This window comes from Anolis sagrei, chromosome 4 (assembly GCF_037176765.1).
Source record: "Anolis sagrei isolate rAnoSag1 chromosome 4, rAnoSag1.mat, whole genome shotgun sequence".
In the NCBI taxonomy this organism is placed as follows: Eukaryota; Metazoa; Chordata; class Lepidosauria; order Squamata; family Dactyloidae; genus Anolis; species Anolis sagrei.
Genome location: NC_090024.1, coordinates 25,525,623 through 25,541,416, shown reverse-complemented (window position 1 = coordinate 25,541,416; position 15,794 = coordinate 25,525,623). Strand labels below are relative to the sequence as shown.

The 15,794-nt window shown below is 41.7% G+C and overlaps 1 protein-coding gene across 7 annotated transcripts in view; it reads right to left on the bottom strand.

The window, feature by feature from the left end:
* CSMD3 (CUB and Sushi multiple domains 3) overlaps positions 1-15,794 on the bottom strand; it is a 661,396-nt gene that overhangs the window by 25,926 nt on the left and 619,676 nt on the right. For all 7 annotated transcript variants that reach the window (XM_060775789.2, XM_060775791.2, XM_060775792.2 and 4 more), the window contains 3 exons: positions 15,552-15,625; positions 2,304-2,415; positions 1,417-1,596 (listed from right to left, as the gene is read on the bottom strand). In XM_060775789.2, the coding sequence (XP_060631772.2) occupies positions 1,417-1,596; positions 2,304-2,415; positions 15,552-15,625 (366 nt within the window). The remainder of the gene's footprint in view (positions 1-1,416; positions 1,597-2,303; positions 2,416-15,551; positions 15,626-15,794) is intronic.

Here is a 15,794-nt window from a genome sequence, read left to right as displayed (position 1 = left end):
CTTCTGAGACTTCCGAGTCTTTTCTTAATGGTTTGAAAGTGTTATTTCCTGTTTAAACGGGTGTTCTTTATTTTGAAAGTAGTTCTTTTAGTTCAGAAGTAGGGGGAGAAGCAAAGGGAGGGACTTCAACCACTCTGGTTTAAAGTGCTTCCCAGGCTTGAGACAGAAGCAGGGGGAGAGAAAAGGGAGGGAATTCATCCACTCTGGTTTAAAACACTACCCAGGCTTGAGACAGAAGCGGGGGGAGAGGAAAGGGAGGAAATTCATCCACTCTGGTTTAAAACACTTCCCAGGCTTGAGACAGAAGCAGGGGGAGAGAAAAGGGAGGGAATTCATCCACTCTGGTTTAAAACACTTCCCAGGCTTGAGACAGAAGCGGGGGGAGAGGAAAGGGAGGAAATTCATCCACTCTGGTTTAAAACACCTCCCAGGCTTAAGACAGAAGCGGGGGGGGGGGAGGGAAGGGAGGAAATTCATCCACTCTGGTTTAAAAAGCTTCCCAGGCTTGAGACAGAAGTGGGGGGAGAGGAAAGGGAGGAACTTCATCCACTCTGGATTAAAACGGCTTCTCTGGCTTGAGTCGAAGCCAGGGATCAGAAGCGGGGAGAAGCTGAATAATTTCCAAGTCACTTACTGTTAAGTAACAGAAATGATGGAAAAAGCTTCAGAAGGGCAAAGGGACTTCTGGTTTCCTTAAAAACTTTAAAATCCCTTCAAAAAGCAAATTTTTCCAAATTTATTTTGAATTACGAAGATTGTGACTGAACCTAAACATGCCTACTATGTATGTTTATTGGGTGGCAGAAGTGGAATGATGCAATGACATGCTACATTGCACTAGAAGAGTAAATAAAGTCAAAGGGATGGGGTACCGGGATTGTGGCGCAGCTGGCTGAGTGTCAGCTGCATTAAGATCACTCTGACCAAAAAGGTCATGAGTTCGAAGCCAGCCCGGGTTGGAGTAGGTTTCCAACCAATTGTATGTAGCCTGTTGTCGACCTTTGCAACCCGAAAGACAGCTGCATCTGTCAAGTAGGAAAACAAGGTACCACCTTAAAGTGTGGGGAGGCTAAATTAACTGATTTATGAGGCCATAAAGAAGACTCCAGCAAATCATTCCAGCGGGGAAGCATGCGGGAATGCAGAAGTGCTTCATCAGCGTCGCAGATGGACGACGAAAGCGACAGCTTCCCTGGAGGCCAGAAATAGTTAAATAGCCTCTGTCTATGTCTGTATATGTTTGTATGTAAAAAATTGGCATTGAATGTTTGCCATATATGTGTACACTGTAATCCGCCCTGAGTCCCCTGCGGGGTGAGAAGGGCGGAATATAAAAGCTGTAAATAAATAAATAATAAATAATTCTATAAATATGCTTCTTCTCCATAGAAACAACTGAATTATGTGAGAAATTACCTTGACACACAGGAACTTTTCCTGTCCAAGTGCCATCAGATCTACAGACTCTATGTTCCGATCCTCCTGCTAGAAAGAATCCTGGTTGGCAGGTGTATATGAGGGTATAACCAAGAGAGGGGAGATCCATTCCAGCAACATTTGTGTGAGCTGGTGATTCTGGCTGTTTACAACTGTGAGCTAAAAAGAAAGACATAATTTACTTTACATATGGCAAAACAGATAGAACTATCATATTAATGCGATCACCACCCAAGTCATAGATGGTGGGAGGATCCGTAATAAAACCTATAAGTCCAATCTAATTCACAAACCCAATCCTTAACTCTTGTCAACAGAGCAAATTAGACTCTCTCACCCTTCTAAATCAGTATCTAGGCATCTGGTACAAGAGTGAAGAAAGGAAATGAACAGAAATCTAACAAACCAGGTAAAAATGAATTTGACAGAATTGACTGTCCCTAAGAAGTGGGGGTTTTAACATCTTCTTTTTCCTTTTTGATCATAACCTCAAAAAAATAAAAGAATGTTGGTAAAAGATTACCTCTTTATTTTTGAGATACTATGCAAAGGATGAGTTGTGTAGCACAAGGCTAAACACTTTCATCTGGTAAACAGAAAGGAACCTTCTTCTTCTTACCATGGCCATAATATACTTTCTCCTTTCCCTCCAAAACTGTCAGGAGGGGTTGAATCATAGCTTTCTCAATGACTGTGAAACATTTGTCCCAATTTCATACATGTTAAAGGACTGTTTACATATTTTCTACAGATTTGATAAAAATAAAATGTGTAAAATATCAACAGACATTACTGGTGAAACTCCCAGTGATATTAAGCGTTATGAATCTATCTTTGTCTATTTCTACTATTTCCCCATAACTTACGTATGCATTCTGGCTGAATCCCACTCCAGGTAAGGTCAGGAAGGCAGGTTCGAGTTGTAGAACCTTGAAGTAGGTATCCTTTTCTGCAGTGAAACTGTACAATATTTCCTACCTATTGAAACAGAAAGAGCACTTTGATTTGTTAAAGGGCAAATAAAAAAATCAGCAAAGACAAGTCTTTTTCAATCCACTTCAACAATATATAGATTTATATGTTTGTATTTTCTTTAAGGCAAATTCAACAACTGCAAGGATTAACATGGCTTTCTGCAATCTTCATGTTTCTTCTAGAAAGGACTCAGAAAAACTTTTGAGGTTGTTCAGAAAAATGCAGAAACAAAGAGGAAGATGTGACAAGACAAAGTCATAAAATCTAGGTATTACTGTAACTAACTACCATGAAGTAGTGCACACTGGAACAGAGTGGGCCTCAATCTCCCCATGTTGCTGCTGGTGACCTCCCTCTGTTATTATCATTTGTTCTCTACATGTGCCTTTCACCTTGTTTCATGCATAGGGTGTATTACAATGCAGTCTGAGTCCTGTCACATGCACAATGGAGGACCATCTTACAGCAACACCTCCAAGTGGACAGCTCCTGGTCAAAGGACATTTAGTATAATGCCAAGTTTACCACTGTACCCTCAGTTTGATTCTGATATGATAAAGAAATGCACAGGGAAATCAGCCAGAAATGATGGACCATCCCCCATCCCACAACAATGGGGTAGGTTGGGTAGGAGACTAATTATTTGTAGTTAAAACTGTGTCACAGAAGGAGAACCTCTTCTATGCATCGTGAATTCCTAAAATTCCCACTCTTGAAGATTGCCAATCATGGAATACTGGCCCTCATATGAAAAAGTAGATAGAACCACTATAATATGGATGTTTCCCTTTGTCATCCAAATCTTTCCTTCTTGTCTTTTATAACTAGTATTCTTGCTTTAAGATGAGCATTATTTGAATCCCTGGGGTCCCAAAGAGAACTGTGTTTTTCTCTTCTTTTTCCTAGTACCAACTGATGAGGACAAAAACAGGAAGAGATGTAAACAGTGTAAGAGAGCTTGTTCTTTCTCTGTTTTGCTCTCTAGGCACTTAAGACTTTATTCTCTCCTTTTGTCTCATTTGCAAGTCCCTGGAATCACCATCATACTAAAAAGCTTATTTTCTACCTTTCTTTTTTTCCTAGCAATTAGAATGGATCATCCTATTGTGGAGATTTCCACTGAGAGCAGACATTTCTGGTTCTTTCTACAGTACACAGTGAATAGGGAATTGATATATAGGTTTGGATGGATATTAGAAAAGTTCTTATTTAAATCTAGTACAAAATTCCTGATGTCCAAGGCTACATAAAAAAAAGTAACTACTGTTATTAACTGCTAGTGTGATAATATACATATCTTCTCAATGTACATCAAATGGAGGCCCACTGTGGTTCAAAGGAAAAAAACTGGTCTTCGCTCTACTGCTCTGCCAGGGTGCAAAGATATTTCTAATCAGGAAAATGAATGCTTGTTCAAAAAGGTAACTTGTTGGCTGAAAAACTGGCTTTTAACATATGATTATTTTATATTTGTTCCCATGTTCCTGAATTCAATTTATTTATTTACCATATTTATATACCACCTTTCTCAGCCCAACTCAGGGTGGTTTACATTCGGCACAATTCAATGCCCCCAACAACATAAAAACAATTTAAAACATTAGCATATAAAAATAATTTCATATAAAGTTTTAAAAAACCATATATCCTCGGCGTCTCCTTACTAAAATCATTATTCAATCACATCGTCCAGTCATGCCGTGGGTCTATCTGTGCCTGTTACATTGCATTTGCAAATGCTTGCTCAAAAAGCCAGGTTTTAACTTTTTTGCAAAATGTTAAGAGGGAGGGGCCCGATCTAATATCCCTGGGAAGGGCATTCCACAGCTGAGGGGCCACCACTGAGAAGGCCCTATCTCTTGTTCCTGCCAAACGCATCTGTGAAGAAGGCAGGACCGAGAGCAAGGTGAGATATGTTCAGACAGGTAAGCTGGACCGGAACCATTTAGGGCTTTATAGGCTAAAGCCAGCACTTTGAATTGTGCCTGGTACCAGACTGGTAGCCAGTGTTTCAATATCTGTTCCATTTTGTTTTCATATAATATTTTTTGTGATTTAATCTTTAATTTTAAATGAGCATTAGATGCAACAGAGTACATCTCTGTTGCCTGGGTGTGGCTGTTGCCAAGGTATGTTGCATAGAACATTTGTGATTACAGCAATTGTGCTACAATTGAAATTTGCCCAAGCCCTTCTCCCTTCTATTTTCAATATATGTTTTGTTTTTACAGGAATGAAACTTGTTAGACAAAATGGTTCCCAAGATCTCCATTACATAGATACTGATTAGCATTTTGTGTTTGTGTATTTGTGCAAAGAATAAAGTCTGCTAGAAACTCCAAACAAACATACCTGCTCATGTAAATGCATGTTTTCTGACCTTGGATGTTTGAGTATTGTGGAGCACTCTTCATTTCACACCTACAAACTCTCATGTGAAAATGGCTTTTTTATATCTCAGAAAACATTCAAGCATTCATGCCAGTTTATGTAAATAGTAAATAGCAAATAGATGAAAAGGGAAGAGTGCTTTAATCCCACTCTATAAAATGCGACCACCTTTCTGAGGCAAAAAGTCGTGGTCTATGCATAAAAGCTTACCACGCAATTTGAAATTCTTAAATATCAGGGTTCAGAATAATGTGCAAATCCTCAATGAACCGAGGGTTTTCAGTTTTGGAATGTTGTTTTTCATGTGAAGGAAGTCATATTAGGTCATGATAGACAACCACATTGTGAAATGGTACAGAAATTAGCCAGTGAGTCTGAAAAGGAGCCTTATGTCTGAATACAAGGTGATTACTTTTGAATAAAGGATCGCTAAGGGCAGGATATCCACAGCTAAATCATCCTTGATATGTAGCTCTCCAACCTCTCTTTAATACATTGGATTAAGGGCAGTCCATCACAGTACATCAACTTTTATCTCCTTCAAACGGAGTGGGCACAAAGGTGCCAATCCGCACATTGAATGAAGGATGTCTTTGTTACCATCTAAGTTCTGTTTTGTTGACAGCTGTGGTGGAGGAAATTAACACTTCCTCTGTGTATTTATTTATTTACAGTATTTATATTCCGGCCTTCTCACCCCAAAAGGTACTCAGGGTGGATTACAATGCACACATACGCGGCAAATATTCAGTGCTGTTTTTGACATACAAGACATTCAGAGGTCATTCAGCAGTTTTTCTGCTTCCACTTCAGATCCTGGAGGTTGCTCGATTCCGGCCATGGGGGAGCTGTTGCTTCATCCGCTATAATGCCGAGCCTTTTGATCATAGTATTTCCTCCTTGCTCTCTGGTATTTTTATGGTGTCATAAATTAACCTCCTCGCTTTAAACAGACCCTAATTTCTCTACTCACAGCACAGCTGTTTTCAAACTAGGTTCTTGTGGTTTTTTTCAGACTATAGGGCCATGTTATAGAGGCATTTCTCCTGACGTTTCGCCTGCATCTATGGCAGGCATCCTCAGAGGTAGTGAGGTCTTTTGGAAATAGGACAATGGGTTTATATATCTGTGGAATGGCTGGGGTGGGGCAAGAAGCTCTTCCCTGCTGGAGCTAGGTGTGAATGTTTCAGCTGATCACCTTCATTAGCATTTGAAGGCCTGCCTGAGCCTGGGAAAACCTTTTGTTGAGAGGTGTTGAGATGTGCCTGGTTGTTTCCTCTTTGCTGTTTTGCTGCTGTATTTTTAGATTTTTTTAATACTGGTAGCCAGATTTTGTTCATTTTCATGGTTTCTTCCTTTCTGTTGAAATTGTCCACATGCTTGTGGATTTCAATGGCTTCTCTGTGTAGTCTGACATGGTGGTTGTTGGTGTGGTCCAGCATGTCTGTGTTCTCAAATAATATGCTGTGTCCAGGCTGGTTCATCAGGTGCTCTGCTATGGCTGACTTCTCTGGTTGAAGTAGTCTGCAGTGCCTTTCATGTTCCTTGATTCGTGTTTGGGCACTGCGTTTGGTGGTCCCTATGTAGACTTGTCCACAGCTGTATGGTATACGGTAGACTCCTGCAGAGGTGAGAGGATCCCTCTTGTCCCTTGCTGAACGTAGCATTTGTTGGATTTTCTTGGTGGGTTTGTAGATTGTTTGTATGTTGTGTTTCCTCATCAGCTTCCCAATGCGGTCAGTGGTTCCCTTGATGTATGGCAGGAACACTTTTCCTCTGTTTTCAAACTGTTTAGGTGAACAGTAAGCTGGGCTATTTAAAATTAGGAGCTCAACCCCAACTTGGGCTTTAAACTTACCACCTTTTGGTTGGTAGTGACTTATTGCTGGTAGCAATTAAACAGCTGTGCTACAATATCACCTTCCTCATTAAAGTTCAAAAAATATTTGAAGAATGGTCTAAAAACCTGTTGCTCAGGTGTTAAAAAGTCTGATAATGAGATTCCTGGACTGCCATGAATCTCTGCAATTCACTATCCATTTTGTATAAATTTTCAAGTAGGAGTTTCTGCAAAAAAGCGGTATCTTTCACACAGGAAATATTATAAATTTTGTACAGAAAATAAAAATTCAGTACAAAAAGTACCATTTTTTGCAAACCCCACTACTATCATATATGAATTTTGTACAGAACATTAAATTGTGCAAAGCTTTGGACCTCATTACATTAATGCTGGGATTTGCTATGCATTGTGGTGAATCCGGTGGGGTCTGACGGGGGTATGAGAACCTGGCACCCTGTGCCCCACATCACCCGCCTTCCCCATCCCATCCCATCCCATCTTTCCCCCATTGTTTTTAATGCAACACAGTAAGCTTGTGCTGCCACAGCTACCTCCAACTCAGATTTCACCCTTCTTCAGGCACAGAGCCACAGCAGAAGTAAATCAACATCATGTGATGGGAGCCAGCACACTCTATACCTTACTAGTGATGAAATAAGTGTAGGACAGCAAATTTTGCCCTTACGATGATATGATGATGTGCTCCAGTGGGAAGAAAAATACTAATTTTGCGATCCTTGCGACCCTGGAGAAGGTAGGTAGTGGTAGGCTCCATGGCAGTCCCCTTGATCTTAAGGTCCTGCTGATTAATGCCAGATCCGTTAATGGTAAGACCGCGGCCATCCAGGACTTGATCCTGGATGAGAGGGCGGATCTGGCATGCATCACCGAGACCTTGTTGGACGAGCTGGGGGGAGTAAATCTCACTCAGTTGTGTCCACCAGGTTTCGGAGTGCACCAGCAGGCCAGACAAGGGGGGCGGGGAGGAGGGGTCGCAGTAGTCTTTCGGCAATCCATCGCCGTGATCAGATGCGCTGTTCCGCAGGTTTCTGGGTTTGAGTGTGTCCACTTGAAAGTGGGGAGCCGTGACAGTGTGGGGTTCCTGCTGGTGTACCGCCCACCCCGCGACCCAGCAGCTTCCCTGTCTGAGCTAGCGGAGGTGGTCTCTAATTCGGCCTTGGTTTCCCAGCGCCTGGTGGTGCTGGGAGATTTTAACATCCACGCTGAGACCACCCTATCTGGCGCAGCTCAGGACTTTATGGCCACCATGACGACCATAGGACTGTCACAGATAATATCTGGTCCCACTCATCAAGCTGGACATACTCTTGACCTTGTTTTCGTGGCGGACAACGAAATGATTAGAGTGGAAGATCAAAACATCCTTCCGGTGTCATGGTCTGATCATTACCTGATCACTTTTAGACTTGCTGCGACTCTTAACCTCCGCAGGGGTGGAGGACAGATTAAAATGGTCCGCCCTAGGAGACTGATGGATCCGGACGGATTCCTGAGGAATCTTGGGGCTCTTCCTGCCTTGGAGCCTGGCGATTCTATCGACGCCTTGGTAACTCTCTATAATGGGGAGATGTCCAGGGCCATAGATACGATCGCACCCGAACGCCCCATCTCATTGCGTCGTGACAGGCCATCTCCCTGGTTCACCGGGGAGCTGGCTGTGATGAAGCATACGAGAAGGGGGCTAGAGCGCAAATGGAGGAAATCTCGGGACGTCTCTGATCGAGCACGGGCTAAAGCCTCTCTTAAGGCATACTCCGTGGCTATACCGGTGGCCAGGAAATCATTCACGACCACCTGTATAGCGTCTGCAGCAAATAGATCATCGGAGCTGTTTCAGGTCGTGGGGGAACTCCTCCACCCACCTGTGGTGGAGGAGATCACTGATGACCCAGCAGCTCGGTGTCGCGATTTCGCACACCATTTTGCAGGTAAAGTCGCCCAGATACGCCTTGAGCTCGACTCCAATTTCATCGCAGTGCCAGAAGAGGTGACGGAGGCACCTGCTTGTCCAACTTTGTGGGATTCTTTTAGGCTTGTTCTTCCTGAAACCGTGGAGGAGATCCTTGGGGCTGTGAGGGTGACCACCTCACCTCTAGACCCATGCCCATCTTGGCTCATTAAATCAGCCAGGGAGGGGTTGGTTGATTGGTTTGTGTTGATTGTCAATGCATCGTTGGAGCAAGGGATTTTTCCATCTAATCTGAAACAGGCTGTGGTTCGTCCACTCCTCAAAAAAGCTTCCCTTGACTCCACGGTGCTGAGTAACTACAGGCCAATCTCCAACCTCCCTTTTCTGGGTAAGGTGCTGGAGCGGGTGGTCGCCTCCCAGCTCCAGAGCTTCTTAGACGATACCAACTACCTAGATCAGTCACAGTCTGGTTTCAGGCCTGGTCATGGCACCGAGACAGCCTTAGTCGCCTTGGTGGATGACCTCCGCAGAGAGCTAGGCGGGGAGTGTGACTCTGCTGGTTCTCTTGGACATCTCAGCGGCTTTCGATACCATCGATCATGGTATCCTTCTGGGTCGTCTCTCTGGGATGGGCCTCGGGGGCGCGGTTCTGTCGTGGCTCCGGTCCTTCCTGGATGGACGAACCCAGATGGTGAAGCTGGGAGATGCCTGCTCTGACCCCTGGCCTTTGACCTGTGGGGTCCCGCAAGGCTCTATCTTGTCGCCCATGCTTTTCAACATCTACATGAAACCGCTGGGAGAGGTCATCCGGAGTTTTGGAGTTGGGTGCCATCTTTATGCGGATGACACGCAACTCTACTACTCTTTTCCACCTAATTCCAAGGAGGCGTCTCGGGTGCTGGACGAGTGCCTGGCCGCTGTGTCGATCTGGATGAGGAAGAACAAGCTGAAGATCAATCCCGACAAGACAGAGGTCCTCCTGGTCGATCGTAAACCGGATCGGGGTATAGGGTGGCTACCTGTGTTGGACGGGGTTACACTCTCCCTGAAGCCACAGGTCCGCAGTTTGGGTGTCCTCTTGGATTCTTCGCTCACACTTGAGGCTCAGGTGTCGGCGGTATCCGGGAGGGCCTTTGCACAATTGAGACTTGTGCGCCAGCTGCGACCGTACCTCGTGAAGGCAGATCTGGCCGGGGTGGTCCACGCCTTGGTCACCTCTAGAATGGATTACTGCAATGCGCTCTACGTGGGGCTGCCCTTGAAGACGGCTCGGAAACTTCAATTGGTCCAGCGGGCAGCAGCCAGGATGCTAACCGGGGCTCATTATCAAGAGAGGTCTACCCCTCTGTTTAAGGAGCTCCACTGGCTGCCATTTATTTTCCGAGCCCAATTCAAGGTGCAGGTGCTCACCTACAAAGCCCTGAACGGTTTGGGACCACCCTACCTGCGTGACCGCATCTCCATCTACGAACCCACACGCTCGCTCCGGTCATCTGGGGAGGCCCTGCTCATGATCCCACCCACGTCGCAAGCGCGCTTGGTGGGGACACGGGACAGGGCCTTTTCTGTGGCTGCCACCCGACTTTGGAGCGCCCTTCCAAAAGATCTTCGACAGGCCCCTACTATAGCAGCTTTCAGAAAGAACCTAAAAACTTGGCTGTTCCGATGTGCCTTCTCAGATTAGGAATCCCCCATCCCAAGCCCTAGAAGCACTTTAGCACAACCAATGTTACTGCACACCGCATCTTTAATCCTATGTTCCTCCTGCCATTTCAGCACTTTTAACCCTGTACCCCATTGCGCCGGCCAAACCAGTTTTAATAGTGTCTTGATGTATTGTCACTGTTGTTATTTTGCTTGATTGTTTTGATTTGCTTTGTTTATTATTGTGTTATGTTTCTATTGTATTATGTTTTGAGGCTTCGGCCTGTGTAAGCCGCATCGAGTCCTTCGGGAGATGCTAGCGGGGTACAAATAAAGTTAATAATAATAAGAATAAATAATTTTGAAGTTGAAATTACCAAAGAATTATATCTCTACATTTCATTCATCCGATGTAGCGGACACAGTGTTCACAAAAATGTATAATATTATTGATATTTAGGATGATATAGGATTCTTTGGGATCTTTTTGCTTCAACAAATTGTGACAAATACCTCTCCAGAAATCTATTGACCAAAATTCCTATGCTTTTGCATGCATAGGAGTGCCTTTCTGCAAATGAAGCCCATCACAAACTAGCAAGGTTATGCAACCAGTATGGATAACATGCTCAGTAAGGTGGGGCTAACCTCAGTGATTCATCCTACCCGCTACAATGTGTTTAGAACAGAATGGTTGAATATGATTATAACTGAAATGCAACTTTTTTAGGAGCAGCATGCTAGAACAGAACACCTTGGTTTCTTTCATCGTTTAAAGAAATAATCCAGTACGACATTTTTCTCTAGATAAACAAACTCATCTTTCTGTGACATAATTTTTGTACTTATGAAAGTATTAAATTCACAGAAAAAGATGGGTTTCAACATTGTACCTTATCATAATAATGAGTTTCATACCAAGTGTGAAAAAGCTGACCTGAGAGCAAATACAAGGAAAGTTACAAGTGTAATGAACAGATTTTTTCCCCTAAATTCCGATTGTGTCTTAGAGCCTTTCAGATTTAATATAAAAGATACTGCTGCATTTATACACAAGCATACATGCATACACAATAAATTGGTGAAAAGAACAAATCTTAAAATCTGCCTTGCGTATATGAAATATTGTTTTAAATAAATCTAGTTATTTCAGCTCAGTACTATGTTGTCCTATAATGGCTTATGGTCAGAGTGCTATAAACAATTTCCTATGTTACCAGCAATATCCCTGCAAAAATATTTCAAGCTCGCAGTTCATTTCGGGGAAGCAATTTGTTTTTGAAGCCTGCAGATGAAGTTGGTAAAAAATTGACATCCAAATATATATTGTCTCTGTAAAATCTGTGTAGCTGTGTAAAAGGAAAGATCTATGATATAGTTGGACAGGATAGCCCAAACATCAAATCCAAAGTATAATGGGTTGCATTATATTACAGATTTCATTTACTTGCAACAGATGGAAATGAATTCAAGGCTACCATGGCCTGAATTGGGATGAATATCAACCATCTACATTGATATCTACAGAAAACCACAAGAATAAAAATCAAGCCCAGAAACCAATAAGTTATATGGGTTGTTGTAGGTTTTTATCGGGTTATATGGCCATGTTCTTGTTGAGGCGTTATGCTTGTTATACTGTTGTTAATTGTTGATGTTATATTCTGTTTTAATTGCATTATACTGTTTTGTGATATTTTGCATTGTTGTGTAAACCGCTTTGAGTCGCCTAAGAGCTGAGAAAAGCGGTATAGAAATAAAGTAAATAAATAAATAAATAAAATGTTCTAGAGGCATTATCTCCTGATGTTTCGCCTGCATCTATGGCAAGCATCCTCAGACGTAGCGAGATCTGTTGGAACTAGGAAAATTGGGTTTATATATCTGTGGAATGACCAGGGTGGGACAAAGAACTCTTGTCTGTTGGAGCTAGGTGTGACTGTTCCTCTAGAACATGGCCAGTGATTCTGGCCATGAAAGCCTCTGACAATACATCAATCAGTTATATGTTGAACTTTTCCCAGATTTGTAAAATGAAGCTACAATGACTGCAATTACAATATTAATAATCATGGCCTCTTAATCCCCTTCTTTCTCTCTGTTTCCCAGCTAACATACAGTATAACAGAACAAAATAAGAATACTTTTTCAAATGGCTTCATATTACACAGGGGCAAAGAAGCAGATATTAGCATCTTTGACAATGTGAATTAAAAACAGCATAAGAAGTGTTTTTGAGATAGAACATAAATACTCCAAGGGAGTCAGAAGAGATAAACTGTAAAGTTTTGTGCCACCATTTTGTGTCTGTATTTTATAAATGGGAAGATGTTGTGTTCACGGGGTTTGATATTATGACTAGCAATTACCAGATATTCCTTCCCTTTCAGACAACACATTGCTTATAATAGCACAAGCCTGTTTTTTTTTCTCTAGTGGATACTACTTCCTAGGAAACAAAAGGTGATTCTTCTGTAGGTTTTGGAAGAGGAAAACAACTAGAACCTACAACAAGAAAGTCTTTCCTTATTGTTTTGCATCTTCAGATCCATATAAAAAGAGTGCAAGGAAATTGCAGGACCATTGCAAAATGCTTACAAGGTATAGAGAAAAGGGGAAAAAATCTACTCAACACTTTCTTTGCTTTCTCTTCTCCCTAAAGGAAAACAGTGTTCAGCCTGGAGGTAATAGAGCAGATGATTCAGTAAAGGAAAATGTAGTGCAGAGTAAGTAGTAGTACAGGAATACCTGGCTACTCTAAATGAATCCAAGTCTCAATGGACAGATGAACTACATCCAAGTATATTAAAATAACTGGCAGAAGTAATATTAGAACCACTGGAAATAATCTTTGAAAATATCTGTAGAGCAGGAGAATTCCCTCCAGGCTCAATGAGGGTAAATGTCATTCCCCTCTTCAGAAAGGAAAGAAAAATAGGACCTCAAGAATTAACACCTAGTCAGTTGATATCAATTCCAGGGATTTTTTTTTAAAAAGCAGATCATTAAATAGTTTGTAAGTATTATGAAAGAAATGTCATGATCACCAAAAATTCAATATGGATTTCTGAAAAACAGGGCATGACAGATTGATCTTATGTCTCCCCTCTCCCCCATCTTTTGTTTGATAGAGTTGCAAGCATGGTAGATGAAGAAAATGCTGTGTGTGTAACAAATCTTGATTTAAGTACAAACTTTCGAAAGGTTTCCCAAAATATTATTGCAACCAAGCTAGTAAGTTGTGAATTAGGCAATGCTACTGGTAAGTGGTTTTGTGTTGATTTAATTGATTACAAGGGTGCTAGTTCCTCCTCAACTTGTAGCAAAATTACTGATGCCACAGGGTTAAGTCCCGGGTCCATGGCATTCAACATCTTTGTAAAAGATATGGATAATGGAATAGGGAGCAGGTATATCAAAATTACCAATAACATCAAATAGGGAGAAATGTAAGGTTCTGTAGGCACATACAGGATAAGTAGCACAAGTATTTGTGAAAGTGATTTAGGGAGTCTAAGGACTAAGGACCAAGGGCAAGATGGATGAATGGCATCCTTGAAGTGACTGGACTGACCTTGAAGGAGCTGGGGATGGTGACGGCCGACAGGGAGCTCTGGCGTGGGCTGGTCCATGAGGTCACGAAGAGTCAGAGACGACTGAACAAATGAACAACAACAAAGGACTTTATCACACCAACTGGAAATCTTGTAGCAATCATGCTGTTTGCACAATTCGGAAACACACTTTATTTCACACACATGCCGCCACTGCACAATGTTGCTGTTCTGTTGATTTTGAATCCTACAAGAACTATTCTGCACAGTTCCGCTAGACTCTCTCCCCCGCATCCACACCCCAGGTTCATTCTGCCCTGTGCATTCAGCACAGTATTACGTGACTGCAACTTGTTTGGGGTTAGGAAGGGGACAGGAGAAGAATCACTGAGCTTTCTACATGTGACTGCATTAATTCCGGAATTGCTAAGGAAGGAAATAATTGCTTCAGAAATAGTGCTGCAACTACAGTGACGGTGGAGCCATTAATGGGGTTCCACCTGTTAATGAAAATACATAATCTAAGAACAAGATGGACAATATGCAACAAAGAGCAAAATGTGATATCATGTGGATCAAAATTGCACCTTAATACTCATGTGAAAACTTCTTTAGTACACAAAAACTGAACACGACTCAACATTTTGATGCAACAGCTAAAATACCATCAATAGAATTGTAGCATCTAGATCGAAGGAAGTAATACTATCTATTCTACTTTGATCAGATCTCACCTGAAAAACTGTGTTTAGTTTTGTGCACCAGCATTCAAGAAGAATATTGATAAACTGGAATGTGTCCAAATAAGAGAAACCAAAATGGTAAAAGGTATAAAAGCTAAGCCCTATTAGGAGAGGCTTGGGGAGCTTGATATGTTTAGTTTTGATAAGAGAAGGCTGAGAGGAGACGATAACCATAATTAAATATTTGAAAGACTTTCACATTCAAGATAGAGCAAGCTTGTTTTCTGTTACTCCAGGGCATGGATCAAGGAATGCAACCTACAGAAAAAGAGGATTAGGAAAAAAAACGTCCTGAGAATAAGAGTCATTCCACAGTGGAATAAGCTGTTCCGTTGAGTCTCCTACATTGGGTATTTTTAAAACAAGCTGGGTGGCCATCTGTCAGAAGTGCTTTGATTATGTGTTCCTGAATGAGAGGAGGTTGGACTGCATGGCCTTTGTAGACAACTCCAGCTCGAGATTCAATTATTCTGTTTTATGATTCTTTGTCACACTGATGTGATTATATAAAAAATGGAAACTGGATATTTGGTGTTTTCTTTCATAAAAAATTGTGACATTGAGCTTTGATCAGGCAAATTTGGATTTATGCCCTAATGCTTAATCACCATGTTCTCAGCCTTGGTTTTCACTCTGCAAAATAAGAATTATTATATTGTACCTGCAGTACAGTCTTAAGGATGCTTATACTCTCTCAAAAGCATGCCTAAACATTAAATTTGAAAGGCATTCAACATTTATGAGAACGGATATTATTTTCCTTGAGTATAGAAGTTATACTATCAGACTTTCTAATATTCAACCAGTCAAGCATGTGAAGTATTTCTGTTTCTCTTTCAAGCACATTATACTTATACCATACCTATAGGGCAATGTCTTACAAAAATCAGGAAATATTGCATTAATAAGTAGGAAAGGGTGAGAAATGCATTGCTGATAGCTTTTCTAGAGATACTGGCACATGTTTGATGAACCCTAGGTCTTGAAACACTTTGCAGAGACCAGAGCTATAGCATGAAACATAAATGAGCTACCTGATATCCAAATGTATCATTTTGCGATCCATGGCGAGGAACTCCGGGGTTTTCGCATGCTGTGCGTGAAGGCTCTGTAATACAGAAAACATTTCAAATGAAAATAAATGGTTATATTTAAATGCATTTGTAGCCAAATTCATGTGAATAGTCTTCAGAAGTGTCAATATTTAAACTGAAGTTTAAGTTGTAGTGAATTCCATTATTCATTTATTAAGCAGGATTTTAAGGGGGAAAAACATG